Source organism: Microdochium trichocladiopsis (genome assembly GCF_020744255.1).
Source record: "Microdochium trichocladiopsis strain MPI-CAGE-CH-0230 chromosome Unknown B0I36scaffold_14, whole genome shotgun sequence".
NCBI lineage: Eukaryota > Fungi > Ascomycota > Sordariomycetes > Xylariales > Microdochiaceae > Microdochium > Microdochium trichocladiopsis.
This window is the reverse complement of record NW_025763557.1, coordinates 1,118,908-1,145,942: the sequence shown is the minus strand read 5'-3', so window position 1 is coordinate 1,145,942 and position 27,035 is coordinate 1,118,908. Positions and strand designations below refer to the sequence as shown.

General features: G+C 54.2%; 5 protein-coding genes across 5 annotated transcripts; 3 read left to right on the top strand and 2 right to left on the bottom strand.

The window, feature by feature from the left end:
- Positions 1-68: 68 nt before the first annotated feature.
- B0I36DRAFT_436707 (uncharacterized protein) lies at positions 69-2,371 on the bottom strand (the record flags this gene model as incomplete). The annotated part of the gene is made up of 3 exons (XM_046162844.1): positions 69-134; positions 191-1,741; positions 1,778-2,371. 3 exons carry the CDS (start codon positions 2,369-2,371, stop codon positions 69-71), a joined length of 2,211 nt encoding a protein of 736 aa, XP_046005009.1.
- A 227-nt stretch (positions 2,372-2,598) lies between these two features.
- Positions 2,599-4,019, top strand: B0I36DRAFT_356107 (uncharacterized protein; the record flags this gene model as incomplete). The annotated part of the gene is made up of 4 exons (XM_046157533.1): positions 2,599-2,847; positions 2,902-3,075; positions 3,279-3,542; positions 3,606-4,019. 4 exons carry the CDS (start codon positions 2,599-2,601, stop codon positions 4,017-4,019), a joined length of 1,101 nt encoding a protein of 366 aa, XP_046005008.1.
- An 8,160-nt stretch (positions 4,020-12,179) lies between these two features.
- B0I36DRAFT_256528 (uncharacterized protein) lies at positions 12,180-13,995 on the top strand (the record flags this gene model as incomplete). The annotated part of the gene is made up of 3 exons (XM_046150948.1): positions 12,180-12,247; positions 12,310-12,351; positions 12,405-13,995. 3 exons carry the CDS (start codon positions 12,180-12,182, stop codon positions 13,993-13,995), a joined length of 1,701 nt encoding a protein of 566 aa, XP_046005007.1.
- A 2,043-nt stretch (positions 13,996-16,038) lies between these two features.
- B0I36DRAFT_299932 (alternative sulfate transporter) lies at positions 16,039-18,380 on the bottom strand (the record flags this gene model as incomplete). The annotated part of the gene is made up of 6 exons (XM_046151993.1): positions 16,039-16,698; positions 16,835-17,047; positions 17,124-17,320; positions 17,415-18,079; positions 18,157-18,206; positions 18,268-18,380. The coding sequence occupies 6 exons, from the start codon at positions 18,378-18,380 to the stop codon at positions 16,362-16,364; spliced, it is 1,575 nt and encodes a 524-aa protein (XP_046005006.1). The 3' UTR covers positions 16,039-16,361.
- Positions 18,381-24,701: 6,321 nt separating this feature from the next.
- On the top strand, positions 24,702-26,991 carry B0I36DRAFT_426012 (cytochrome P450; the record flags this gene model as incomplete). Its single annotated transcript, XM_046162370.1, has 8 exons — positions 24,702-24,920; positions 25,010-25,046; positions 25,107-25,198; positions 25,278-25,362; positions 25,441-25,948; positions 26,035-26,201; positions 26,285-26,670; positions 26,741-26,991. The coding sequence occupies 8 exons, from the start codon at positions 24,702-24,704 to the stop codon at positions 26,801-26,803; spliced, it is 1,557 nt and encodes a 518-aa protein (XP_046005005.1). The 3' UTR covers positions 26,804-26,991.
- Between the last annotated feature and the right edge of the window lie 44 nt (positions 26,992-27,035).

The following is a 27,035-nucleotide window of genomic DNA, read 5'->3' as shown; positions in this document are numbered from 1 at the left end:
CGGCGACGCTCAGCCTACGTGATGTTTCGTCAAAGATGCTACGCTCGGATACCAGCACAATCAAGCGCTCATACCGCTGTGCGACACTGGCGACTCGAGCGCGAAGTGAATTGCCGTTCCCGCCATTGGCCGTCCTATATGTGTGCGCAAGGTTTGAATCTGCTGTTGATTGTTTCTGCATGACGTTCACCAAGCTTGTCACAATTATGCCTGTCTGTGGTGAGACAATGAAATCTGCCTCCGTTGCAAGTCTGGACGCCTTTGGCGATCTTGTGATGGCGCCTTTGTTCCAGCTCACGGAATTCCATCTCGAGAAGTCCCGTTCAATCACTGACAGTGCTGGGTGCTTAGCCTCTAGCTTGTTGAATACAATGCGATCTACTGCAAGCGACTTGATGATTCTTGCTGGTGGATGTGGGCTACTAGTTAGTGGAAAGTAAGCTGGGCTGTCGGATGCCGGAGTCACCATCTCGAAACCGACTTCGTTCTCTAAAACCTCAGCACGGCGCACTTTCTGGTTTTCCGTCTCCATTCTTGGGCTCTGTGGAGCAACATTGGAAAAGTACGTGCTCGAGGTGAGCTTTCGCTTCTTGTATGCGTGCATGCTCATGAAGTTGTCGAGAAGTATCCCGGTCGCGCTTTCACTGGTGCTGTCCGGCAACAAATCCATTTTGGATGATTCTGCAATATGGTGTGTACGACGATGATCTGGTATGTGTTCTTGCGCACCAAGCCCTATGTCGGCAATTTTGTCGTGAGTGGAAGGAGCCTTCCGACAGCCATCGCCGTCCGGAAGGCTTCGTATTTTCTCCTCGAGAAGTCTGTCAAGTTCAGAACCTACGATGCTCCGTCTCCGAGAAACAGTAATCTGGCCTTGCTGTGATATTATTTCATCCTCATCGACATGGCGTCTCAAGAGATTGACAGAGCCTGTCACGTAGGGGCTGAAGTCGACGCTTGTAGCTATCTGCACCTTGGGGCAGTCGCCCAACATCGCCTCAACATCGGCGAGCTCATCAATCGACTCCTTGATCACAATTCTACCTAGCTCAAAGGAGAATGGGATCCATCGCAGGGGCATGCCAGACAAGACCTGTCGGGAGAGACCTGGAGGTTTCAAGCTGGGCTGAAATTCGCGTAAGACGTGGCGAAAGTGCATTCGACTATCGTGAGCACAATATTGCCACGTCGGCGACTCAATCTTGAAGTTCACGACAGGAACATGTACTCTTGCCGTTGCGTCAGCTGCATCTAGGCGTTCCTGTTGCAATCCTACGCGGAATTTGTCGACAATCTGCTGAACCCCTTCCATGAAGATCTCATGGGGAAGGCATGTGTCATCAAATTCACTGCTGATAATTCCTGGCTTTTGTGGACGGGCGATTTCGCTTGCGTACTCTTGCACAGTCTTGCCATATTCTGTAGTATTTGAAGAATTGTCGTGGAGAAGGAGAGGACTTTCGACCCGAACGGAATCATACGACTTGCTGTGTTTGCTTGTACCGAGGTCTGTGCTTACTGGTGAGGATACAAACACTCGAATGTCGACTTGGGCATGATCACTTTGACACGGGCTGTCCTCATTGAACAGGCGTTTCTCAACGTTCCGCAAGTCATCTTCGATGAGCGTCGCAGGATCGGACGTCAATGGTACTTCGCACACCTCAGCATCAGGAATAAAGAGTTCCGCACTCCCGACAGGACTCAGGAGCGGTGGGGTCATGGAGCGTCTTTCAATGTACTAGTTACGTTCGTCAGTAGAGATGAAAAGATTGACCGTTGCGAATGTTCTTGCCTTTCGGGGCTGCGCGCCTACATCTAATGCACTAGTTTCTCTAGAGACACATTCGAGCGATTGAGCTAAGAACTCCATTGCCTCTCGGCTGGCATCAATTTTGTCCCAAAGAGTGTCACTTGTGAGGGCTTGACGAGTTGTGGCGACACTCGCCGGAAACGCGAGGGCCTCGTCTTGCTCGACGTCGAGCCGTTCCAATGGTAGAGTATCGCCAGTCAATAGTGGAGCCCTTTTGATGCGGCACGCCCTTAGCAGTTCTTGAACATCATGGTCATGGTCAGTACCAAGGAGTGGGAGTTCAATCTTCAAAGCTGACAACTTCAACGCGGACCTGCAGCTCTTGACAGGAACCACGGGACAAACCTCTCTGTCCAAGGTCAACGCCTGGTTCATGAGATCGACTGCGGCTCTTGAAGTGTGCAGCCGCTCGAGGCAGGGTTGGACGAAAGGCCATGCCGAGAGATCCAACTGGGGTAGAGTCGAGTCGTCAAGAGACACATGGGGGCTTTCGGTGCAGGAGACCATGTCGTCGAGATTCGCCAAATGCCCGCCGGGAAATGGTGCTGGCAGTTCCATGTGGTCCACTGTCAAGCCATGGGCGAGCGCGTAGCTCGCCGCTCCGGTCATCTTACTGCCCTGTCCCATGCTTTCATACCCTGCAAGTCCTCATGAGACGGCTGCCATGAGCGGGCGGCGAGGCTGTCGATCCGAAGGTGCTTCGCACTAGTGCTGAGCGGAGATGAGAGACGGTGAAGGGAGGGAGGGCGGGATGAAATGTCGAGGAGAGAAAGAAAAGTTGCTGAATGCCACAGTCTTCCGAAGCTGTCTTCTGGCGTGGATCATCAATCAGGTGGGGCGCCCACCCCCAAAAGATTCGCGCTTGTCACGGTCCCGGAGCTACACACGCATGGTGCCCTGGCGCCCACGCCGCGAGCCCACGGAAGCCCGAACGAGGTCAGCGGATACTGGCTTGCGCCAACCTGGTACAGCCTGCCGTCCTTGCTGACGTGCATGGGGAGGGCGGCCTTGTCGGACACGCCGTTGGGCTTCTTGTACGTCAGCACTGAGCGCTGGGCGCTGGCGTCTAGTACGTTGCCAGTTGTTAGACAGAAGGTGCCGCCACCTTGCTTGCTGTTGCCAGGCACGACGACACGCGCGCGGAAGGTGGGGATAGAGGCCTTCACGGTGCGGATCGTCGTGGTTATGGTGGTACTGGTGGTCTTGGTCCGCAGTACGGTGAAGACGGCGCTGCTGGTGATGAAGGTCACACTGGATCCCAAGTAAGAGCATTCCGAGGAGATCACCGATGTAGGAGTTGCCCTGGGGTTGAGACACTGCGGTGGCGGGAAGAGAGCCTCGCGGATCTCGAGCTCAGGGCCTCTGTGGGAGCAGGGATCTGGTCGTCCGCGGCGAAGCGGCGGGTGTCGGCCTCGCGCTGGCCCTGTTTGTCGGCTTGTTGATGTTCTAAGCTGGCCACCACGAGAATCGGGATGACAAGAAGAACAGCAACTCGATCTACTGGTCGCCCAAGGGACGGTTTGTTGTCATTGCCACCATTGCCAACACACAAAGCTCAGATCTCGACTTTTTCGACCTCGACTTTGAGGGTGAAAGGCCCGAGGGAGAAAAGGATCTCACAGCGTGCCTGCAGCTCCTCAACACAGCCGACCACTACGGCGTCACAGATCTTCAGTGGGACCCTTCAGGTCGTTTTGTCGCATCGTGGGCGTCGGCGTGGAAGCACTCTGTAAGTGCATGCTCTAACCCAAAAGGGCGTTTCGCGGCATGGTTCAACTAACAAGAAGAACAGATGGAAAACGGCTATCACCTGTACGATTTCCGCGGCGAGCAGCTTCGCGAGGAGCTCGTCGAGAAGTTCAAGCAGTGGCTGTGGCGGCCTTGCCCCCCCACGCTTCTGACCAAGGACGAGCAGAAGCAGGTCCGCAAGAACCTGCGTGAGTACTCGAAGATCTTCGAGCAGGAGGATGCCGAGCGTGGTGCCTCCGCCGACTTGGCCGTTGTCGAGGAGAGGAGACGTATCCTCGACGAGTGGCTCGCGTGGCGTGCATCGGTCGAGGAAGAGCTCGCAGAGGACCGCCTTGCTCTTGGCCTGCCGGAGAAGGAGACCCCGGAGGCCGAGAAGACGCCCGAAGAAGGCGAGGCGCAAGTCATCGAGAAGCTTGCGGAGGAAGTGCTGGAGGAGACCGAGGAGATTGTTGCGTGATTTTACCTCTTGTCGTAGGAGAACTAATCATTGGGACCGAGCGACTTGTGGGGAGGCAGAAGGGGTTACTGGGAAAAATTGGCAGGAGATGGCGTTATATGTGGCAACGGCAACGAATTTGGGAAGCTGCCAAGTCTCACGACCTCTTTGAAAGGGAAACGCATCAGCAGCACGAATTCCACGACGAGTAAAACGGCTTTAAGGGGGAGAAAGAGTGGCCAAATCACGACTGGTATCTTGTGTCATCTAGACTGCTGCATCGAAGCCTGGCTAAGTACAAAAGAAATGACTTTCTACGATTCTAAAATCGGGCATTCGACCTCAGGGGGTGAACTCTTGGTTATAAGATGCACAGTGGTGTCGACCTTGAAGCCTCGATCGTTAATGACCTGGACTATTGGCGGTTCGTTGGGTCGGGTACAGACCTCCAGCCTCATTGCCAACTTGTAAAGCCTGGGCCATCATCAGAGTGCATGCGGTTGCTGACATGACACATGACTGACCTCCGACAGGGCAAGGTCAGACAAGCGCGCCATCGTCCCAGGCGCCGCCTCTACTCGAAACCACTGCACTGCCCTTGAATGATTGGCTATCCGGGGTTCGCCTCACGACAGACAAGGGCTGCAGAACATGCGACCATTATCCAGCCCACCTGAATTGACCGGCCACCTTAGGCGACCTGCTTGTAGGCCTGTGTGGCTTTGCTCCTTTGAGACCTGTCTGACTACATAAAGTGTCTTTTGGACGTGGCGGCAACTCGTGACACCTGCACGTGGGCGCGGCTATTCTCGAAATGTGCTGAAACCGATGGCATCAGGAAATAGGGTTTCACGGAGTTGTGGAATCAGATGGATGGCTTGCAGCTCTAGTTCAGCCTCGCTAGTGTCTGTGGCGTGCAGACACATGGAAATCGCACTTTTGGTCGCGTGCTCAGCCCTGGACAGGCTCTGCTCGCGAGTCCCAGCCATCGTTCGGAGGAGCGGCTGGGAGGGGAGCCAACTGGCAGAGTCCAAAGGCAGTGCGGCTTGCGGGTTCGTGGGCCAAGGTGCAGCTCGCCAGGCCGGAGACAGGCTCGAGCTTCGGAGAGGAATGGAGCCTGGTCAGAACTATCCCAGGAACTGTAATTAATTATCATCGCTGATGTGATGCCATGCCATTAGTGCTGACTCCTACATATTCCTCGAAGGTTCCTGATGGAGCCAATGCACGATTTGACAAGTTATGTGGCATTGCATGTGTACCTGTGCCTCTCAGGCAGGAAAGAAAATGGCCCGACTGGTACAGAAAAGTAATTACGGTGCAGAACATAAAGCAGCCATGTGTGAATGCAACGTCCCTGCCTCCGCCGTCGCCATTGAGCAGAGCACTGTGATTGATCGCTGCATAAACGATGTTCGGCAAGGTACAGTGCAGTATGCCTGTGAGGTCAAGCTTGCCCATGCCAGGAATGGAGAACAATTTCCGCGCTTGCATTATGGTTGGCAAGGCTGTGTGATTGGTTTGTCAAGGCTCCCCCTGGAGTGATTGCACAAGGCAACACACCCAGTAGTCAGGCCAAACGAGAGATATGAACGCGGGTAGCGCTGACCTGGCTGATTGACTGCTGACCTCCCGAGCATGGGAGGAAGACAGGTCTTGGGTGCAGCTAGCCAATTTCCATACAGTCAACCCACCACGTCGGACAAGTGCCATTGTCACCACATGGTGACTGTTCTCGAGTGTATCATTCCATGTGTGGCCTTTTGCTCCCCTTCTCCGCACACCGCCCGCATGAGTCGGAACGACAGCGGTCTAGACACCGGCCTGTTCAGGATCCCACAAGTTGGAAGAGGAGACCCATCCCTGATGTTGGCAGCGGGGTTTTTCATTTTGCGATCGGCGATGCAGTGGGGGCAGACCACATGGGAATGAGCGACCGATTACGACGCGGAGGTCTGGTGCACGTCAGTGGCTTCGACTGGTGTGGCCGCCAAAGCCTGGTGTTCCTGGAAGAAGAGGCCAAGATAACGCAGTCTGCACAGGAACCAGAAAGAACCCCATCTGCAAAATTTCTTGGTTTGGCCTTTATGGACAGCCGGGCACCGATGCCCCACGCTATGTTGGCGCAGTTGAGATGTCGGTGTGTGCCTTGGCCAACATGTCGCTCCGAGGCATGCCCTCGTTGTTTCGCCATCTACCGTGCAAGTCAGCGCTCTGTCGTACCGCTGCAACTGTACCTGCCACAGAGCAAAGCATTCGTTCCAAGTCGATGGCAGGCTGACACTGGCGAGCAGCTTGCGGGGGGCGGGGTCTGCGTGTTGCGCCGCGCCGTCGAGGAACAGAGTTCGCTTGACGGACGAGCTGCAGCCTTGACGACGGCTCCGCGCTGGCCGTTTCGAGGGTTTCAGCCAACTCAGGGGTGGTAGTCCAAGGCATTGTCGCTGCGGGCGCCAGGGAGGACTGGAAGGAGAACTGCTGGACTGGCTAGAGCCACGCCGCGTGGGCCCCTGTGCAAGCCGGCGGGTGGCAGGGCAGTGCATGGATCTACAGGGGCAGGCGAATGAAAGGGCGCGGCGGGCGGGCTCCCATGCAGTCCCAGGCACTACACACACGCCACCGGGCCCCGGCGCGCAATCTCGATTGGCCCTCTGGCCTTCCGGCGATCCCTGCCTGCCCTGCTCCTTTGCACACCCTCTCGCAGCAATGATTATTTCCTGTACAGGCCAAGCCTGGCGGGTGGTGTAATCGCCGGCGTGCCTGGCACTGACTGCCAGCAGCACAGTGGTCATCATCAACCATCATGACCCACGCCCGGCAAGCCGGTTTTCTCTCCCTCTGTCGTCGTCGTCCATCCCTGATGCCTCGCCAATTATAGCTGGCCCTTTCTTTAAGCTTCTTTGGGGGTTGCTGGCATTGCACTGTACAGCCTAGCTCTATTGCGCGATCCATTGTGCTCCATCATGAGCCCCGTCCCTTCATTCTTCCATTCCAGCTTTTGATCCGTCTTCCCCAGAGTCTCCGGCTCACACCCTTCCATACGCTCCTTCACCCATTTTACACTCTTGTCCGCGCGACTCCCGTTCTTTCCAGCTTGCTCGTCAGCAGTTGTATCAGCAGCACCACTGCCGCCAACATCCCCGAGCGGTCCACGATAATCCTACGTACCTAGCGCGCCGCAGATTTTGGGCGCCAGACCCTTGTGCCGCAGTAAAACCTAATATCGTCCCAAATAATACTACTTGACCACATACACACAAAACGTCGGCCGATAAGCACCACATCTCCACGCACGCAGAACACCTCGGTACTTGGTCTTCACAAGAAACGTCTGAACCCTCAAACACTTCCGGACTCCTGATCTGCCGTCCCCAGGGTTCAGAGCCGCCTCTTTTGCAGTCTCTATCTGCAGCTCCGCCCACGATACCACGCCTAATACGTCCCAGGGGTCCTGGATACCAGGATCGTGAGACACTTGGTAGCCCTGTCGACCAGTCAGTCTCCGCGCGCTTGTTCAGCTTTCACAGATCGCAAGTGCCGTGCCTTTTGGGAATCACTACCCACGGCGCTGCCGGGTCAACATTCGCTCACCGCAAACTAGTCAACTCCACCAAGGACGCCAGAGCGGCTCCATCACGGACCGTCAGATCACCAAAACTAGCTCGCTGCCTGAGCGTTCTTGTTCTGTGCCACCACAAAAGCTGGTAGGGAGCGAGTTGTCAAACTCAAAAGCAACGAAAAGCACCACCGCCCGATAGTCCATTCGAGACTCGGCTTCCCCCCGGACGAGCCCTAATATCTTGACCATAATCATATCATGCGATCATGAGCACCTGTGTGAGCACATACGAAGGGGTCGATCTTTCCTCCCCAGGCCCAGGTTTACCGCCTGGCATGTCTTCCTCAAAGACATCAGTCGCATCTTCGGTGCAGTCTTTCGCATCCGACGACGACAATACTGTGCTCGCCGACGGTGCGCACTCTGAAGAGATCGGACTGGATGACGACACCATCACGCTCTCGTCCGCTTATGGCCGCGAGCTGCCTGCCTCAATGGGTGGCCTGTGGCAATACGAGAAGAGGTGGAAAAAAATTCCTCGTGTGAGATGGCTCGTGTGAAATTCGCCACAGAGGACTCCAAGATGGACAGAACTACGATTGTGTCAACGCAGCTGCAATTCTCAACAGGGAGACATGAATGGATCCAATTCATGCTGGGTATTATTTCAAATGGACTAGCAGAGTAGAACCATCGAAATAATGTCTGCGGGTTTGAGGCAGCGGTGCAAGGGCTCTCGTTGCAACACCCTAACCCTGGAGTCTTAAGCAGCACTGCCCAGGACCTGAAGATCACCAATGCACAGTGGCAAACGATACTGGATGGCAGGCGAGCCAAGAGGGATCAGGGGAGGCTGGGGAGCCCTAAATGTGACCTAATTATGGTACGTGGTGGGTTTGGCGGCTAAGGGGTCTCTGAATACGAGGTCTTGGTCCCCTTGTCCTCCCCGGCCTAGACAGCGACCCAGCAGATCTCAGCTCAGCTCAGCCGCCGGGCCAGCTAGTCCGCCAACCATATAGCTTTTGTGGCAGGATACGAAAAACATGAAGCGATCGCAAGCCCGAGAATGATGCCAATTTGCTGCGTGGTGAAACTTGATCTCAACCGTTCCGTTATAAGTGGATCCGCATCGGATGGGATGCTTTGTTTCGAGATCAAAAATATCGCAGTCGACCTCGCCCTGCACGACGGTGGCACGTAAATGGCGAGTACGAATGAGGGAAAGGTATTTTGAAGACTCCTCGCAGCTTCCGGGGGCTGGCAGCGCCTGGCTCGACCTCATGCTATCATGCTGAGCTTCCTGCACTGTACCTCCTTGACTCGATTACTGAGCCTTCATCCTCTGGCCGAATTACTGATGGGCATCATTCCTGGTGATCGGCGGTGAGTTACTTAGCATGCATGAAAGCAGTAGGCCGGTTGGGTAGACCAGGTACAACCGAGGGGGTGTGACATGGCCGGTTCTGAAAACATGGCTGCCCAAAAGTTCCTGAGAGACTTCGGCCGCCGGCCTCCCTCGACTCAATGATTGATAAGATGGTGTCCAATGGTTTTCATGAAGCCCTGATCTGCTGCTAAGTCGAAACTTCTGATGAAGCTACGTGGAACGCCACTACTCATGGCTGGCTGACAGCAGTTCATTTACGGCCTCAGGAAATTCGGTCCGCTATTCACAGCCTTAGTCGTTAGCAGGCCAGTCTGTCTGCGTGTGATTGGGCAGACGACTTGAGACGACACATCGCTCTGTTGGTCCTCGCTTTCCGTGCATCGGAACGACGCGGAGGGGATTAGACTGATGCTCCTCCTCGGGTTGGCTGTGTCGATCACCTGCTGTCAAAGCCGTCACAGGGTGTTCCCCTGCCTCAACAATAGACCGACCCTATCTTCTCAAGTCGCCTTTCATACCCCGAAACTCATAGGAGAATAGGTTGACGCCCCCTCCACCTGTCCCTTCTGGGGAGCAGTCACGGGGCTTGTTGACCAGTGTGTCTTCAGAAGACAAGGGGGAATCTGTGATGCCACCTTGCTTCCTGCACGATAATCTTTCTTGTCAAGCATCTGCCCTTGCCTGCTTCCGTGGGTTAGTCATGAGTCGCCTGCCTGATCCAGCCGATTTCTTTGATCGTCATCTTTGGAGTCTTGCGTGTATCGGGGCAGTGAGCTTCTCACCAGATGCGACGCACGCATAGTGCTATGGTGACCGGTGCAGCACTCCCCATCTGGCAATGGGTTGGTCAATAACAGGGAAAGAGTAAACGAAGCTGAAATTGACGGATCCCGTGTGCCTCCAGCCGAAGCAGAGGCCGAGGGCAGCCACCTGTGGGCGCAAGCGCTAGACCAGGCCTTCCCCTGGCATAAGGAGTGCTGGTGATAGGGAGTATGATACTTGTCAGAAGGCTTCCCAGCAGACATGGAGGTCAGCTGTCTGCATCGAGACTTGGTTCTGTCCCAGGACAATCACGCTCTGTGGTCAAATCCTAGTCTCTCACAATCCTGGACATTTGCGTTGACTCGGACGTCCTTGCGTACCATGGAAATGCCAGCACTCTCGTGTTCGAGGTGACTCTTTTGCTGAGCGAGGGCCTCAGCGCAACCACTAAAAACCTTGTTTGAGGTGGGCATGCCTACAATAGCGTTGACACGAAGATTTCCCTTGCGTCGTTCTCGTGTCCTCTACACGCACAAACAGGCCGATGGGTGCAAGGAACTAGGGGACGAGGTACCCGCGTGAAGCTGCGAGTGCCAGTCAGTTTCTTCCCGGCAAGATCGGGCGCTGTCAGCTCGGGGAGGACTAGCACATATCGGACAAATGGAGTGGCAGTGAATGGGCAATAATGCTTCCAAGCCCAGGGCCCCGTGGCTGGCGCAGGAACGACAAGCTCCTTTGCCTTTACAAGTTGCTGGCCAAGCACTGACCCGGCTGAGAGGAGCGTGAATGTCGATATACGGTTGTGACAGCTCGTGACTGAGTGCTGCGCCTACCTGCCACACCTTGTGGTCAGCTCGGCTGAACAGTGGAAACCGTGACGCACGAGGAGCATACCTTACCTTAAGGTGACTACACTATAGTAGTACATGCAACTGCCCTCTCCCAATATAAATCCAGCACTACAGCTCGAGAGCAACCGAAACGGATCCCAAGTACTGGAAGCATAGTGTCTTCTGCGCATCGTCAACCAAGCCCACAGCCACTACACAGACAGGATGGGACGGGCGTCTTGCGTGGTGGGCTGCCTTGGAACCACGTCAACATCGCCAGGCAGGCAAGCCTCCTTGCAGAGCCGTGGGTGCACGACAGGCTTCTATTGGGCCTGCTGTGCTCGTGTGACGAGTGGCCCGGTCCCGGTCCCTCATTATGCCCTTGCCTCTTCATTTCGGCCACGAGGGCACGCAGCGGCCTCCCGATGTTGCTTCCACGGGGATGGACCAGCAACAGCAGTCTCATTCGCTTATCGGGCCGCCTAGTCAGCAGCTTGCCGTCTCGACTGTTTGCCAAAGCAGGCTGGGTCCATTGCTGCTCACATGTCACAGCGACAACAGAGATGGCCGGGGTTGGCTTGTGCTGTGCCACCGCCCCCAGGTGTGCACGGGCTGAAGCGTGGTGCCATTTGTCCCCCGCCAGCTGGTGGGTTCCTTATACTCGCTAAAGGCATATTGGCTCGCTCCACAATTCTGAACAGCATCTTGGCGGCCAGGACGGCGCCATCCGCCTGGGTTCTTATGCAGCTCGCCCTACGTCACCCGCTTATTACCTAATACACACAAGGAAAATCCTTTCTTGGAGCCCGCGACCGCCAACCGCACCGCCGGCACCGGGCAGTTAGTTCTCTTGAGACACCGTGGTGTTGCAAAAGTACTTGGTGCGACGCTACAGGCGCTACGGGATGTCTCGCATGGGCCACACGCCGCCCGCCGCGAGCCGTCGCCCGACCGTCTCACCGGCCCCCTTCTTTTTCAGCTCCAAGATCTCCAACTCCAGATCCCTGTCGCAAAAGAGGGTCTTCTGCCGAACGGTGCCACCATGGGTGGGTTTCGGCAGATGTACTGCATAAACCGATTGCCACATGGTGCGATCTCGGCAGTGTATAAGTTCCCACGTGGAGAGCTCCTTGGATCGGGGACGAGGATCACTGCTTTTTTGAGTCATTGGCCTATCTGCTAGACAGAGACGCTGGGTTCGTCACGCTAGAATCTCTCCTGCTTCATCTCCACAAACTACAGCTGGCTGAGCCTGACGGGATGTGCTATCTTGCCGGTTGGGATAAGAACTCGCGGGCTTCTTCGACGGCTGAACTCTTTCGGAAGAGGGCGTAATTTCTGCGCCGCCGTCAAACTGGCTCAGAACGAACATTAACGACCCCAACTCTCGCTACCAAAAGCCTCGTCTTCGACATACCGCAAGAAGAGCACAATCACCCCGAAACGACACACCAGCTACTACAGGTCTGGTTGAGCTTCACCTAATATCACAAACCCACGTCGATCGCTACCTTCTCGACACGGACTCTCGTGTCGTGATTCGCGTAAGTCTGGAAACTACTTTGAACCCAGGTTGGCAAGTATGACTGACCATCATCCCCCGGCTCTAGTTCTTTACTTCACTTCTACCTTGAACAGCTTATAAAATGGCTGGCCCTGGCGGTGGTCCCCCTCGTCGCAGTCACACCAAGTCCCGCAAGGGCTGTGAGAGCTGGTAAGTTCCCGTGGCTCTTTCACCTATGTCCATTCGACCTGTACTAACCAGCCTGGCTGTAGCAAACGCCGTCACATCCGTTGTGACGAAAACTTTCCTCAATGGTAGGCATCTCACGCCAAAATCCCGAGTCATACGCCATCTAACTGTCATCTAGCCGCAACTGCACCAAGCACAAGGTCCGCTGCCCGTACGACGATGTGCCTGTCCCCGATGAGCGTTCTGCAACGCCTGATAAGCCCGACTTGATGTGGAACCCTCGCATCGAGGCTTCAATCCAGCAGTGGCAGCAGACGGGATTCTTCCCCTTCCCTGCTCTTGGCATCGTCCCTGCCCCTGACCCTCAAGCATACACCCTCGAGGAGCTGCGCCTCATCTATCATGTCTCTGCCATCTGCGATGAAATGTCCGCCATGGATGCCAACGGCTTCACGCTTTGGACTCGCCAGATCCCCACGGTCCTCCGCGTCGGTGCCACCAATGGCTATGTCATGCATGCCTTGATCGCTTTTGCTGCTACGCACATTGCCTTCCTGACTGATTGTCCTTTGGTTGGTAACATGGCTTACGAGCACCGAGGTATCGCATTCAACGGTCTCCAGGAAGCCATCGGTAACTTCTCCCCCAGCAACTCTGATGCTGTGCTTGCCGCTTCTCTCGTCCTTTCGTGGCAGGCAACGGATTGGAGAAGCTGGACGCAGCTCATGCAGGGCACTTCCTCCGTCATTGATGCGATGGAAGGCTGGAAGCACGAATCTCAGTTTGGTGACTTCATGGCTGAAAGCAGCACCTTCCCGACTGCTCCTCCTTCTCCTCGGCCGGACCACAAGCCAAGCCAGCCCCGCAAGGAAGACCTCGATGCCTTCCAGCGCACCATTACGCAGCTTTCCAAGGTCGAAGCCCACCTCAAGCAGAACAAGGAGGACACGAAGCTCATCCAACAGCTGGCTTCGTTCCTGAAGGGTGCTCGCAAGGTGAGCCCGATCCAGTCGATCAGCGACCAATTCGACCGTCTTCAGCCTCTGCGCACCTGGCTCTTTTGGCTTCCAGTCATGTGCCTCAAGCAGAACGGTACCTCGCCTAGCGCGCTCGTTATCCTGGCGCACTACTACACGGCCGCGATGCTCATGGAGCGCCTGTTCCCAGAGATTGGTGCTGCGTACTTTGGCAGCCTCTCAATCGGCCCCGTAGAGGAGATCGCTCGCCGCCTGCTCTCCATCAATGTGTCCGGAACCATGGAAGGTGATGCGCAGACTCCCCTCTCCCTCATGGAGTTTCCTATCGACACCGTCAGCGAGTTTCGTGCTCGCATGGGCTGGCTCCAGCCAGCGCGGACGCAGTCATTCCCCCAGTTCGACCCGCCAAACTTCTACATGGGTGAGGCATACCAGGAAACGCCGCCGCCCTGCACCACTTCGTACATGCCATATGGAGACCACCCTGCGTTCAGCTGGAGCACCGAGGACCTCTCTAGCCTGGCACCGGAGCCGGAACATGGTAGCGCCGTCAGCCCGCTCTCGCTCTCGTCGCCGTATCCTAGCCAGCAGTACCTCAGCATTCCGTCCCCCGCCTATGGTGGCTACAGTCCTGCCTCGTCCACATGCGGTGAAGGCTCTGTAACCTACAGCGACCACGAGGACTTTGCTCTCTTTGACTCTGGCGTCGGATCTTACGCGCAGTACGGCTCTGCTGAAGCGAGCAACTACGGGATCGGGTTCGTTACTCCTATTCAGACTGTGTGGACATAGTCGCGCGGATTTACTGCGGACTACAGCCGACCCTACCGAGGACTCAATTGATTGACGGTTAAACGCCCAGGACTCCATTGGCCTTGACCCCATCTGCGTCCACAGGCTACCTTCCTCTGGAGATTAATAGGATGCCCGAATTGTCATTTTCAAATTGCATAGCGCCTGTTTCCACACACCCCTTTCATCATTGTGGCTGGGAAGCCAGGTCACTCCTCACTGGATGGACCAAAAACTGCATTGGGCCGGCGTTTTCTGATTTTTCTTGTTTTCCCACTCCATGCACCATTGTGCTCGATTTGTGATGGAGGAATGGAGGAGCCACTAGCTGGCATGGACACTATTGGCACTTGTCAGAAGGGGCCAGTATGCCGAGCATCAGCTGTCACGGGTGAGTGGCGGCTGTGCGAGACACTCAGTGCCACCATGGAGTTATCGGAACCGCACAATGATTTAGTATCAGCACTTGAGATTTTAGGGAGGATTGTGCAGGTCGGACAATCTGACAGCCATCATGGATCTTAATGGACAAGCTTCAAGCCCTCTGTATACTCTGATCACCCATTACTGTGACATGTCTCAAATGGACAGCCTGGTCTGTGATGGCGATGGGAGACCTGTACCTGGAGCGCATCATGATGACCAAACACGGCACTCACTCGCTGCATATCACACACGGGTTATTGACACACCTTTGGGAAATCAGAGACTCGCACCTTGTGTGTCTCCACACGCGGGCAAGGGGGGAGAGAACACAGTGCACCATTCTAGCGCTGGAGCTCATGCGTGAGGTGGGGCCAGTAACGAGCAGCAGATGGGCCAATCCCCCAGCCAGTAGGGTTCACCCTCGTCACCATTGTACATACATGGCGCATGCATGGTGATCGCAGGGCTAGCTGAGGCGGGGTCTTTCTCCTTGCAGATAACAAGGAGGATAGGGCTTTTCATGGTTTTTTGTTTTTTTCCCTTTTTCATTCTTCTCTACTATGGTATTTGTGAATAAGCCTCGCTTTGTGCCTGCTAGAGGCATCTTGTGTGTATTGTATTGTACTGGCTGACAAACGGCAAGATTACGGGACCCTGATATTCAATGATGGCTCAAGATCTCTTGGTCTTAATGACTACCTATAATTCTATGTGCTGCTGGCCTGTGCCTCCCCGTTGACCTGGCAGATCTGTCTGGCTGGGGGCCGCTGACCGAGTAATATTGAGGTCATGGCGGGCTGGGACGGAGAGAAGCTACTTAGATGGGCCTAGCGAGAAGCTGTGTGGTAATGGGGCGGATGGGGCCTGGAAATGCGGGGAAGGTGTTGTTGTCCACTTGCTTGTTGCGGAATTCCGGCCATTGGAGGTGTTGTTGTCGAGCAACGTCTGTGCTCCTTGCAGGCGGCGGACAATGGTGTTTCAGGGGCCTAGGGAAGGGGATTTCCCATGTCGAACAGTGCTGGTGGGCTTATCGGGAATATTTTGTTCTTCGATAGAAAGACCCCATCTGGTGGTGCATGGCTTCAGCTGGCTGCCGGCCAATCAGAGAGGCTTGTGTCCGGGCAGTAGTGCAGACCAGGGCCAGGGCCGGCCTGGGGGGGGGGGGGTTGCCGATACGAGGTTTTGGACGGGGAGGGCCAGGGGGGAGGGGAATACCCATGCTTGGCCGTCGAGGTGTGCTTTGTGACAGGACCAACGACCAGTTGTGCTGCTGGTGCGCGGCCGCTGTGGTCAAAGTTTTGGGGGGAGGGGGGGCCACCAGTCAGCGGCCGAGGCAGCCACTTTTGGCGTCGTCCTAGCCCGGCGCCGGGCCCGTGGTGGTTATTCTTAGCAACGGGCAGCACTTAGCAGAGTCACCCAAGACAATACAAGCCGATGCGTGGTGGTGGCGGCTTGAGAGGAAGCGTGCTAGCCGGCCCGTACCCCAGATAAGGTGCATTCCAATCGGAAACCGGTCAGCGTCGAGATAAGTCGACACACTTGCCTATGTCTAGTTAGACTGTCCCAGTGCAGCTGTGTTTTGAGCCGCTCCGGTCAAATCAGCTCACTCTCTCTCGCAATGAGCAGAGCACCATCTTTAACCGGTATTAGGGGTTCTGATCCGGGGAAGCGGCTTATCACTGCCGACATCGCTTTCCCGAATAGGGCATCGCCAGGTGGTTCCTGCGGTCGTGCGGCATCAAAGAATTCTCGGGAAGGGATGCAGCCGCCCACGATTCTGACGCGTCACGTATCAGACCGCCAATGACAACCGCTACCAGCCAGCCACTCCGTGACCCGAGCTTCAGCTCCCCCCCGTTACACACAAGGCATTTTGCCTTTTGCTGCCCTCTTCTCGCCCCCCCCTGAATCCCATGAAGTATTCACATTCAATGCCCTTTCTAACGAGCAGCAGCAGCAGCAACAGGCGCAGCAGCGAGTTCCTTCGCAGCCAACGGGCCCTTCCTCTCATCGCCAAGCACATTGCCCACCTCCGCCTCGTCGTCCTGGGACTGCGACCCGGCCGAGTGGTCCCCGGCGTCAATCGCGCCGTCCTCGACCGCGCCCTTGTTCCTGCGGCGCCGGATAATGTCGTCGACGAAGCGGAAGATGGCGACCGCCAGGCCGAACGCCAGCACGGCGCACGCGACGCTGAAGCCGCGCCGGTACAGCGGGCTGTCATCCCTGCGGAAGATTTGCGCGCCGTAGATGCCGGCAATGTTGGCGCCCATGATGACTCTGTTTTGAACAAGTAAGCACCATGTTAGCATATCCATAGACGTCCAAACACACATACTTGGGCACGGGAAGTATGCCAGGGGATCATAGCAGGATACGGTAATTTGACTGCAAGGGAACTGAGGGATTGCCATACCCAGCCATAGCAAGCGCGCGCTGCTCCGAGTCATGGCACGTGAGCGACAGCCACGCAATGTTAAGCGGGTGCGAGAACGTGCCAAACACCTGTGTCCAGACGACGCCAAAGTACCGCACGCCCTGGATGTTGACGTCCGTGAAGACGCGGTTGAAGATGTAGCCGAGCAAGTGGCAGCTCATGCCTACGATGACGGTCTGCGCCCGGAGGTTGCTGTTTTCATGAGTGAGGCCAGCGGTTAGCCATAGGTCCTGGATACTTAGTCATAGGGGGGAACAAAGTCACTCACAAGTGGTCTGAGACCCAGCTGAATGCGAACGAGACGGGGACCTGCACGAAGAGACCGACAGCAGCCATTGCGTTGCTCACGAGTGCTGGGTAGCCCATGCCAGAGACGATCGTCGGCGCATACGTGTCAAAGGCGCGCTGGGGTCCGTTGTTGCACAGCGTGATGACGAAGTGGCACCAGATCCGCCAGTCGGTGAACTATGCGAGAAAATGCGTCAGTACCCCATCCACGAAATCAGGTGCCCCAAGTCGAAGTGCTCCGGGACAGTATATATATTGTGTTTGCACTTACAGCTCTCTTGAACGCATCAGCCCCAATCTTGCGCTTCTTCTTGCCCTTCATCGGGTCGTCCAGCAGCACACGGGTCTGCAGGATGTGCAGCTCGCGCTGTGTAAACCAGGTAAAGTTGGGCAGAAAGGTGCTGTGCGGGTTCTGGAACGAGTCTGGCAGACAGAAGCCATACACGAAACCGCCGAGGACGGTGAAGGCGCCCATCAGCGCGAACAGCCAGAACCAACCGGGCTGGCCGCCGACGCCGCGCATGTGCAGGATGCCAAAGGCGAGCAGCTTGGCCGACGCCTGGCCGAGCTGGTTGCCAAAGTAGAAGATCATGACCCGCTTCGCCGTCTCGCGGCGGGTGTACCACGTCGACAAGGTCCAGAGGCCTCCGGGGATGAAGCCGGACTCGGTAATGCCTAGGATGAAGCGGGTCGCGATGAAGGCGCCGTAGCCGCGCTGGAAGGCCTGGAAGGTGCTCACGATGCCGAACAGGAACAGCTGCAGGGTGAGCCACTTGCCCGGGCCGACGCGGTAGAGGATCATATTGGAAGGAATTTCGGTGAGGACGATGCCGAGGGACAGCATCTGCTGGCCGACATTGAACTGGTCTTGGTCGATGCCGACGTCTTCCATGAAACGGTCGGTAATGGCGTTGGCCATGTTGCCGCGGTCGAGCTCTACAGTCATGAGAGAGGGTGTGTTAGCTCAAGGTGTTGCGATTGTCCGAGTGTGGTCTCCAGGAAAGACAGCTTACGCAGGCAGAAAAAACCAAGGGTGAGAATTGGCATGATGATCATGTCAAGCCTGTTCGTCGACCTCCGTTAGCATGGACCTCAGCCTCTGGCCGGATCGTCAGCGTGCTCACTTTCTCTTCGCCTTGATCTCCTCATCCTTTGACCAGTCGACGACGAATGCTAGAGGCTGCTCATCTTCCTGAGGCGGTCGAAAGTCCTCCTTGGAGTCCTTGAGATCCACCATGGCTGCGAGGTTTTGTTGAGCAGAACAACACGATCCTTCTCAATGCAAGCTGTTGTCGGAAGGTATAAGCACGAGAGTACTGCAGACCGAGTCGGTGCTGGTGTTCTGCGGTTGCGGCAGATGAGAGGCACGGACAGACCCTATGCCCCGGCGGCTGTTACTGAGTTTTATACGACCCTGCAGGCGTCGTCAAGAGCACGTCAAAAACATCGCCAAGTCGCGGCACGCCATTTGTTCCCGGGCCAGCCAAGCCGGGACCGTGGGATGTCTCACGCTGGGCATTTCCTGAGAGACATATACAGGACACACCCAAAAACCCCTAGCACCCTCATCGAACCAGCAGAACTCGGTAGTCGCGACATGCTCCCACAGCTGACAAGTGTATTGACTGATTGGAGTCTTGGACGTTCTTGGGCTGAGAGCCGGCTGGCCTTGGCAATCCTTGTCGCGAATGTGCAGTGGACATTGAAGGATACTTTGGGTTTGGGTGGGAAAGCGCAGGGCTGAGCATGTACTCAGCCCAGGGCCAGAGCATGAGCGGGTGACATAAGCTCGAGCCATCCGGCTCCGTCTCAGTGTGCCCAGACTCTTGGACCCGAAGTCGTCCTTGCGCCCCGGTATCGCGCCAGTGGGGGGCCAAGACCTTGAGGGACAATGGGGTCTTGCCCTTCTAGCTGGCCTTGCCACACCACGCGGCATACATCTTTTCAAAATGCCAGAGCGAGCGAAGACATCATAATATGAGCTTGTGAGACAATTGACGGTGGCGTTCGCTCAGCTTGTAGCTGCTCTGTGCTGCAATTATGGCAGGCCGGTCAAGTGCTGGGCCTAACTAGACCATTGGTCCTTTCTCCCGTGTGCCATGTGACAATCGAGGGCCTCAATGAGATGCTCTATCTATGATGTTTTTGGTTCACCTTAGCCTCTGTTCTCTTCGTCTTGGTGCTATACATCACTCGAATGAGACTGGGCAGACACTGCCGACACTCGTCTCGAATGGACCGTATTGCGCAACACTCAGACTTCCCAACCCATCAAGAACATAGATGCATGAACTTGCATCCGCCTCGAAACGTGCAGACTTCGGGCCAGTGGTAGCCAACAGGGCCAAGCACGCAAATGCAGAGCAGGCGGGCCGTCAAGTCTCGGCCGTCTGAAATCTTCATGCAGCCTCCAGCAAGGACCCAGCCCGCTGGACCGGGATGAGCCTGGCACTCCTCACCTCGTGGCGAAGGAAAGTGCTCGCCCGCAGCCCCGGCGATCCCACACTCCGCAGCCAAGGGCTCCTCCCGCTTCCAATAGTATGACATTCCAATTTGTCGTTGCCATTAGTGTGACAACGGAGAAGACGACGCCCCCATCCCGCGCCAAGTCGTCTGGAGGTGTCTCGGGCGGCCAGTCCAGATGCGAATGGGCATATGAAAAAGCAGACCCTCGCCTTGTTTATGGGTTCAGCTCTGTCCAATTGGCGAACAGCCATTGTTCGTCTTGCTTGTGTGAGGTCGTTCAGCTATGGTCTAGTTCGTGTGATCACGCGACCTCGGGGGCGATGAGCTTTCTTCTTCCTGATGTCGGATTCACATTCGAACAACTCCGCGGGCTGTTTCGGCTGAGGAACATTATGTCAATAGATCCGGCAAGGACCGCAGTATACAAAGCTCCAGGTTATGCATCTCACGCAATATTCAAGTGGCAACAGCATCTATGCCCCATGATCGTCAGTCTGTTACGTGACATGCCTGACTGGGGACACATGAACGAGGGGCGATTAAGCGAATCTAGACCAGAGGCAACAACTAGGCATCTTGACAGCCAAAAGCGGCTGAAGCGGTGCATCCCTCATGGCCCGAATAGCATCGCGAGCGGAAGTGGAAGCAAGCCTCGAGGATGTGGTGGCAAACTAACATTGTGCTTGATTCCAATGAGGATACGCAAATAGCGACTCAGTTGAAGCTTGAGCTCTGCCACTGGGCACTACTCAAACAGTCCCACCATCCCATGACATGCAATCCTTCGACCACTCAGATGTAAGTCTGCCCCCCGTCTCGCGACCAGAGTACCTCGCGACCACCAAGTCCCCACCAAAATCGCTAAAACTGCTCTTTTTAGGACCCCTGTTACCTCCCCTATTTTATAAGATATAAGCTTATAAGTATATACAGAATATAGCTAAAAGAGTAAAGAATTATATAACGCTAGTTTAAATCTAGTAAATCTTTACGTAAGCTAGCCCTTAAAGCTTGAATCTAAAAGAGTAATTTCCCATAGTTAAGGGCTGTTTTTAGAAACCTTAATATCTCACTTATTATAAATAGTACTAAACTCTACTGAATATTTTTGAGTTTCTAAGACTATAAACTTTTATAAGTACTGATTTTAGCTTTATAGAGTAAGTAACTATAGAGATATTTAACTTTAAAAATCTCCTCTATAGTTAAGACATCTAACTTTACTATATCTCTATAAGTAGGGAGTAAAAGTGGGTCTAAGTAATTTTTTTTAGATAGCTTATAGCCTATTTTCCTATTAAATTTTTATTTTCAGATTTTTAGAGCTAATATTCATAGAGATATAAATATTTTAGGCGATAAAGTCATTTGTATATGTTAACTTAATTATAGGAGAGTTTTACATTTTAGAATTCTTTTACTTAAGAATTAATAAAATAATCTATAAATAGGTTTAGTAGGATATTGTAGTATAGCCTTATAGAGCTATTAATCCTAACTCTAAAAATACTTAAAGTAGGTCTAACGTAATCCACAAGCAAGCGGGCCACACAAGCAAGCGGGCCACCCTCCAGGTACTCGTACGACAATGTATAAGATAATTTAACCACAACGCCTTAAATCAATTGAAACTAGGAGGAATCCTCTTCTTCAGAGGCAGATACAACTTTCTGACACGTACGAGCATTATGGCCGGGCTCGCCGCAGACGCCACATCGTCGCGCGCGCGTTTCTGGCCTCCTCGTACGACCAGTATTCTGACTCGTTTCCGCCCTTAACTGCTCCGTCGCGTCAATTTGAGCCTTCAAATCTTTTGCCTGATCAATTGTTAGGGACCCTCCTTTCTGTAGCTGTTTTCTTTTCGTACGACGACGGCGGCTAAGGCGGTCGTTTGCATCTCGAAGTTCGGCGAGGTCATGGCGCATAGGGTCTGCTCGTGCACCATCATTGTGATTCCTTTATTAAGCTGCCGTAGGCTCTCAATAATGGACGACGGAGAGCTATTCTGGTGTCGTAGGATGCGATTTTTGATATACTCTGTCTGCGATTCGGCCTCAATTGGGTTGTTCGGCGTCTTTGAAACCCAAGGAGGTGGCAGTCCAGCAGAGGAACCTGGCGATGTCGGCGTATGAAACTTCACATCTAGCTGCGAAATCACATAATTCGGGTCGTACGGTACTAGGCCAGTTGCTCTAAAGCCTGCCTGGATGTTTGACTTTGTTATCGCAGCGTCGTACGCCTTATAAAAGGCTGGGAGGAAGTCCTCCTTTGAGATATGGGTAATATGCGCCCGCATAAGACCCTCGATTTCTTTACCGTACGCCCGTTTGAGAGGGCTAAAGCACCCAACATCGAGAGGCTGGAGCTTATGTGATGAATGAGCAGGCATACAGAGCGTTACAATATTCTGTTCCTTACAGTAGAGCTCGAAATCGACGGAATGGTGGCTCTCGTGGCCGTCGAGGATGAGGAGGCGGTAGGTACCCTTCGTACGACGCTTCGTATGGAAATCAAAGTGTTTTACCCAATCTAGACCTCTCTCGTTCGTCGTCCAGCCGTTCTCTGAAAGCGCGATTACCCAGTCGGCCGGTAGAGGGCTATTCGCGGTCCAGGAGTCGAGGTGGACCTTCCCCGCGAAGATGATATATGGTGGGATCGAGTAGCCGTACGACGCGATACCCTGGATTACTGTAACCCATTCCTGATTGCCTTGTTGTACGGCTCTTGGCCTCCCGCGTCGATCGGAGGTTGTAACGACAGTTTCGGCGGAGATCTTGCCCATCGCGAAGCCTGTTTCGTCGAAGTTGTAGATATCGTCATTGTGGATCCCGTATTTCGCGATTATGTTTCGTACGAGCTCAAACCACGCGCGATACGCGTCCGGATCCTCGCAGAGGACTCTCTGGTAGTCGATTCTTCGATTAAAACGCGTACGGAGCTCAGGTTGTCGTCGTACGAAGTTCGCAGCCCAGTTCGTTCCGACGCGTGGCGCGTCGCGTTCGCGGAGGAGTCGATCCGCCATTTCTCGAACACCACTTAAGCGCGGCGGAAACGATCGCGAATCTAGGTCGATTATGTATTGTATAATGCTGTCCTCTTCGTACGAGGTCAAATTCTGGTTATGTGGTCGGAGATCGCGTTTCGCAGGTCGGCCGGCTCGTCTTCGTTGGAGGGTCGTACGAGGCACATTATATAGCAGTGCAGCCTTTCGTACGGTCAATTCTGGGTCAGACTGGAGCGCCTGAAGCGCTAGAATCAAATCGGCTTCAATTAATGGTCGTACCATAATTATTGGTGGAGAAAAAGGGAAAAGAAGATGGCCTGCACGAATATGGTAGGAAAGTGGCCCGCTTGCTTGTGGGGCCCGCTTGCTTGTGGATTACGTTATGCTTAAAACATGACTTGAGTTCGTTCTAAAGAAAGGCACTTAATCAACCCCGATATCTTCTACCCACTTCTGCACCCAGCTCACAAATCGAGCGGCAACACCTTCTAAGACCCCGTTCGCGACTAGCATTTTTTGCCCCTCCTTCTGATTGGCGTGCAGCCATTTAAGAGAGCATGGCAGAGGAGCCTCTCTGGGTGGATTGAACCCCTGATCTATGACAGGTGGTCCCGTTCTGTGCTCATGATTCGTCTCGCTTCGGGAGCCGCTGACTAAATCGGGCAATCGTCACGTTTTGGTTTTTTCGCGTGCGGCCGGCTGCTGCGCCATGTAACAGGACGGGTGACAAGGACTCCTATCCTTGATGCTAGTAGACGTCGGTTTTATCTACCAACCACGATGTTTGACCTGCTGCCAGGTACACCTGTGGTAGAATCACACTCTAAGCAATAAATTCTGACCACACTGAAATTCACTCACTACGCAGAGCCCGAGATCCTCTTTCCACAGATGTCATAGGTAGTGTCATGCCACTCACTGAGGCTACGGAGTACGCCCACGGTCTCCACAGCAATCTCCCGAATGCTTCCTGCTCCGGCTCCTGCATCTTCGACAGTTGCACCCGGTTGACCATCTGGACGACTGTAACGTAGTGTTGACTACACTGAGAATGTATATAAGACTCAACCGTCAGAACGTGGTTGGTCTCAACGTTCCCAATCATCCTCGCCGATTCAGCTCACTCCGTCAATAGCCTTCGTTTATCTCTGACACACCATGGGCAGCTTCAAGAACAACATGGGTCGAGGTAAAAGACCCCTTCTGAATAACAAAGAACTGGTCAATCATTCAATAAATCGTCTCCTTATCCACACACTATATGTTTGTGATAATTTGTGCGCCTCTGGCGGTCATTGTCGTGATGCTTGAACGAGACTCACCAACATCGTGAAAATACAGATATACTTCTATGGCAAAGGGAATGCGAACTTGATGCCATGCCTACGATTGCGATTGACCAACCTCGTCGTCCTGACAGAGGTCAGTACATTGTATCTCAATTACTCTAGCTGGCAGCAACTGTCCAATTCCCGAACTGTGGCTTGTGCACGACGAATGCATGGCCCATGATCACACGTCGAAGTGTCAAGAGCGACCTCCATGTTGGGATTACTCGCGAATCGAATTAGTCATCGACCGTGGAGGTGCTTTGACGCGTAAGTTGGTGTGGCAAGTTGGAGACGCCCTAATCATGGTCGTTGCCCAACTTAGTGTTCCATTTTCCACAGACAAGGGAGTGTTCAAGCTTGGCAGGGGGCGTGTTATAAAGCGAAACCGAGCCAATCACAAATGAATACGAGTTACTCCGCAATATGAGATCGACCCTTGGCGTTTCAGGGACGACATCCCATGATTAGGTACACTGCAGTGCTCTGTGAATTCAGATGCGAACGCGAGCTGCTTCAGCCAATGACGCACACCAGCTCGTTCTGCTCGTAAGCAGCAATATGCGGGGAGTAGACGGCGATACGGTGATGGGAGGGTAACGTGACAGTGGACCAAAATATCTACTTGCCATAAAACCTGCAGACGTCCGTCTGCATCAACGACCACTTGTTGGATTCGACCATTGCGCACTATTCCAAACACTCTTGTCACTTCTACCTACAACCATCTATCCACATCAACAGCAGCATCACCTCAAGGATGCTGTCGTCCACTCTCCCATCGGCCTTGGCTGAAAGATGGCTCTTGGTCGCAACGTCAATCAGTGTACTTGCCTGCGCTTTGGTAGGGCCAAAATTGATAGACCAGTGGCGGCTCTACTGCATACCAATCGTGGCTGCAGAGCTAGGCAACACCGAGAAGAGGCGGCAGGCGTACCTCGCAGGCTCCAGGAAATTATATAACCAAGGATACAAGAAGGTACGCGTATGCACGCTCTCTGGGCAGTGGGCACCGCTACGAGCAAGAAGGCAGTGAGTGTACTGACAATGAGCACGGTACATTTACAGTTTCAAGATAGTGTTTTCAGAATCACTACGTCCCGCCGTACGTTCGCTATCCGCCAGTCCGAGGAGAGAAGGAGGGTGCGCTGACTTTGCATTTCAGAGGCGGATATCGTGGTAGTGTCACCAAAGTTCCTCCCAGAACTGAAGAAATTGTCCGACAGCATTGTGAGCATGGCGGCTGCGGTAGATGAGGTTAGTCCATCGAAATCGATTTCATTCTTAATGATCTCACCAGTCCCTGGGCAGCGCTGATGCACCACCGTTCGAGCAGACGATGGAAACCAAATACCTCAAGATTGAAACGACAGTTCCGATTGTTCCGCACACGATCAAGACGAGCTTGACACCAGCATTAAGTCAGTGAAGACCACACTCTTCTGAGCACATTGCTTTTGTTTGGCTCCTCGACCTAACAAACAACCCGTTGCGCACAGCCCGTTTGAATTCACTACTCGCACAAGAGATCAACGAAGTCCTTGCCATTGAATTGCCTTCGTCACGAGATTGGGCAGAAGTCGATGTTCACGAGTTCCTCGTTCGGACCGTGACCATGGTATCGGGTCGCCTGTTCATCGGCCCAGAGCTCTGCCGCACGCCGCAGTACATTGACACAGCCATCAACTACACCATGGATGTCATGGCGGCGCAACGTGCCGTGCAGATGTTACGGCCATGGCAGAGGCCATTTGCGGCGAGCAGGCTTGCCCAAGTCAAGAAACTCGCGCAGAGAGAGAAGAAAGCCAGCGAGTTCCTGCTGCCCATCATCAAGGCTAGACAAGAGGCTGCCAAGAGCCCAGACTATGACAAGCCCGATGATATGCTCGAGTGGATTCTGGACGCACAGTCCAAGTTTACGGACGAGTGCAGCCAAAACATTGCAAAAGTGCAGCTCGGTTTGAGCTTTGCAGCTATTCACACGACGACACTGACTGCCACGAATGCGTATGTTTCCCCGTTTTCGCATAAGTCTGCGTTGAGCAATGACTCTTGTATCATCATGACAGACTCAATCTAATTGATCCCCCCAGCTTGTACGACCTGGTGGCGCTGCCAGATTTCATTGACGAGCTTCGCGAAGAGGCCAAGAAGGCATTGGCGGAGAACGAGGGCGTCTTCACCAGCGCCGCGTTGCAGTCAATGAAGAAGATGGACAGTTTCTTGAAAGAAACACTTCGACTACACCCGGCAACGATGGGTAAGCTTCCCTTTGCCAACAGAATGATTGAAGCGGAGACGAGAGAATGGGACAGAATTACTGACACCAAAAAATTATTATAGCCTCGTTTCAACGCAAAGTATTGCAGACCTTCAGCCTCTCCAATGGCCAGGTTATACCCGCTGGCGTTACCATCGAAGTTCCCGCGGTGTCGGTCAACTCTGATCCCGAAATCTTCCCGAACCCCGACAAGTTTGACCCTCTGCGATTCTACAAGCTGCGGGAGACCGCCAAGGACAGCGGATCCGTCGAGGGCGCTGCGCTCAACCAGTTCGTCAGCGTCAGCCAGAACAGCCTGACGTTTGGCTTTGGTCGTCACACGTGCCCGGGCAGATTCTTCGCCGCCAATGAGATCAAGATGATTCTGGTCAATGCGGTCTTGCGATATGATTTCAAAATGCCGGATGGCTGCACGGAGCGATTCCCAAACATTGAGTTTGCGCACATGGTACGTGTTGTTACATGACGTCCGAGAGTTGGAGACCATCTCGGGGTGCTGACACTGAATTCCCCTTTAGTCCATTCCGGACATGAAGAAGTTGTTGGCCAGGAAGATCCAGGATGACCTCATGTTTTTTTGAGCCATACTGAATACTGCAGGAGCCGGGCACAAACAGAGGCTGCTGGTGTGAAAGGGGGGGGGTTACGCTAAGTTTGTGTCTCAGGTTTAGATTAGCTTTGGCACTGGAGGAGATGGAGAATACGAGTCCGATACGGAGCGCGGAGTAAAGGCCTATGATCCCCGACTCGGCGCACGGATCCACTGTGGCCCCTGTATGTGGCTTCGTCCTGCGCGACCCTGATGCAATCTAC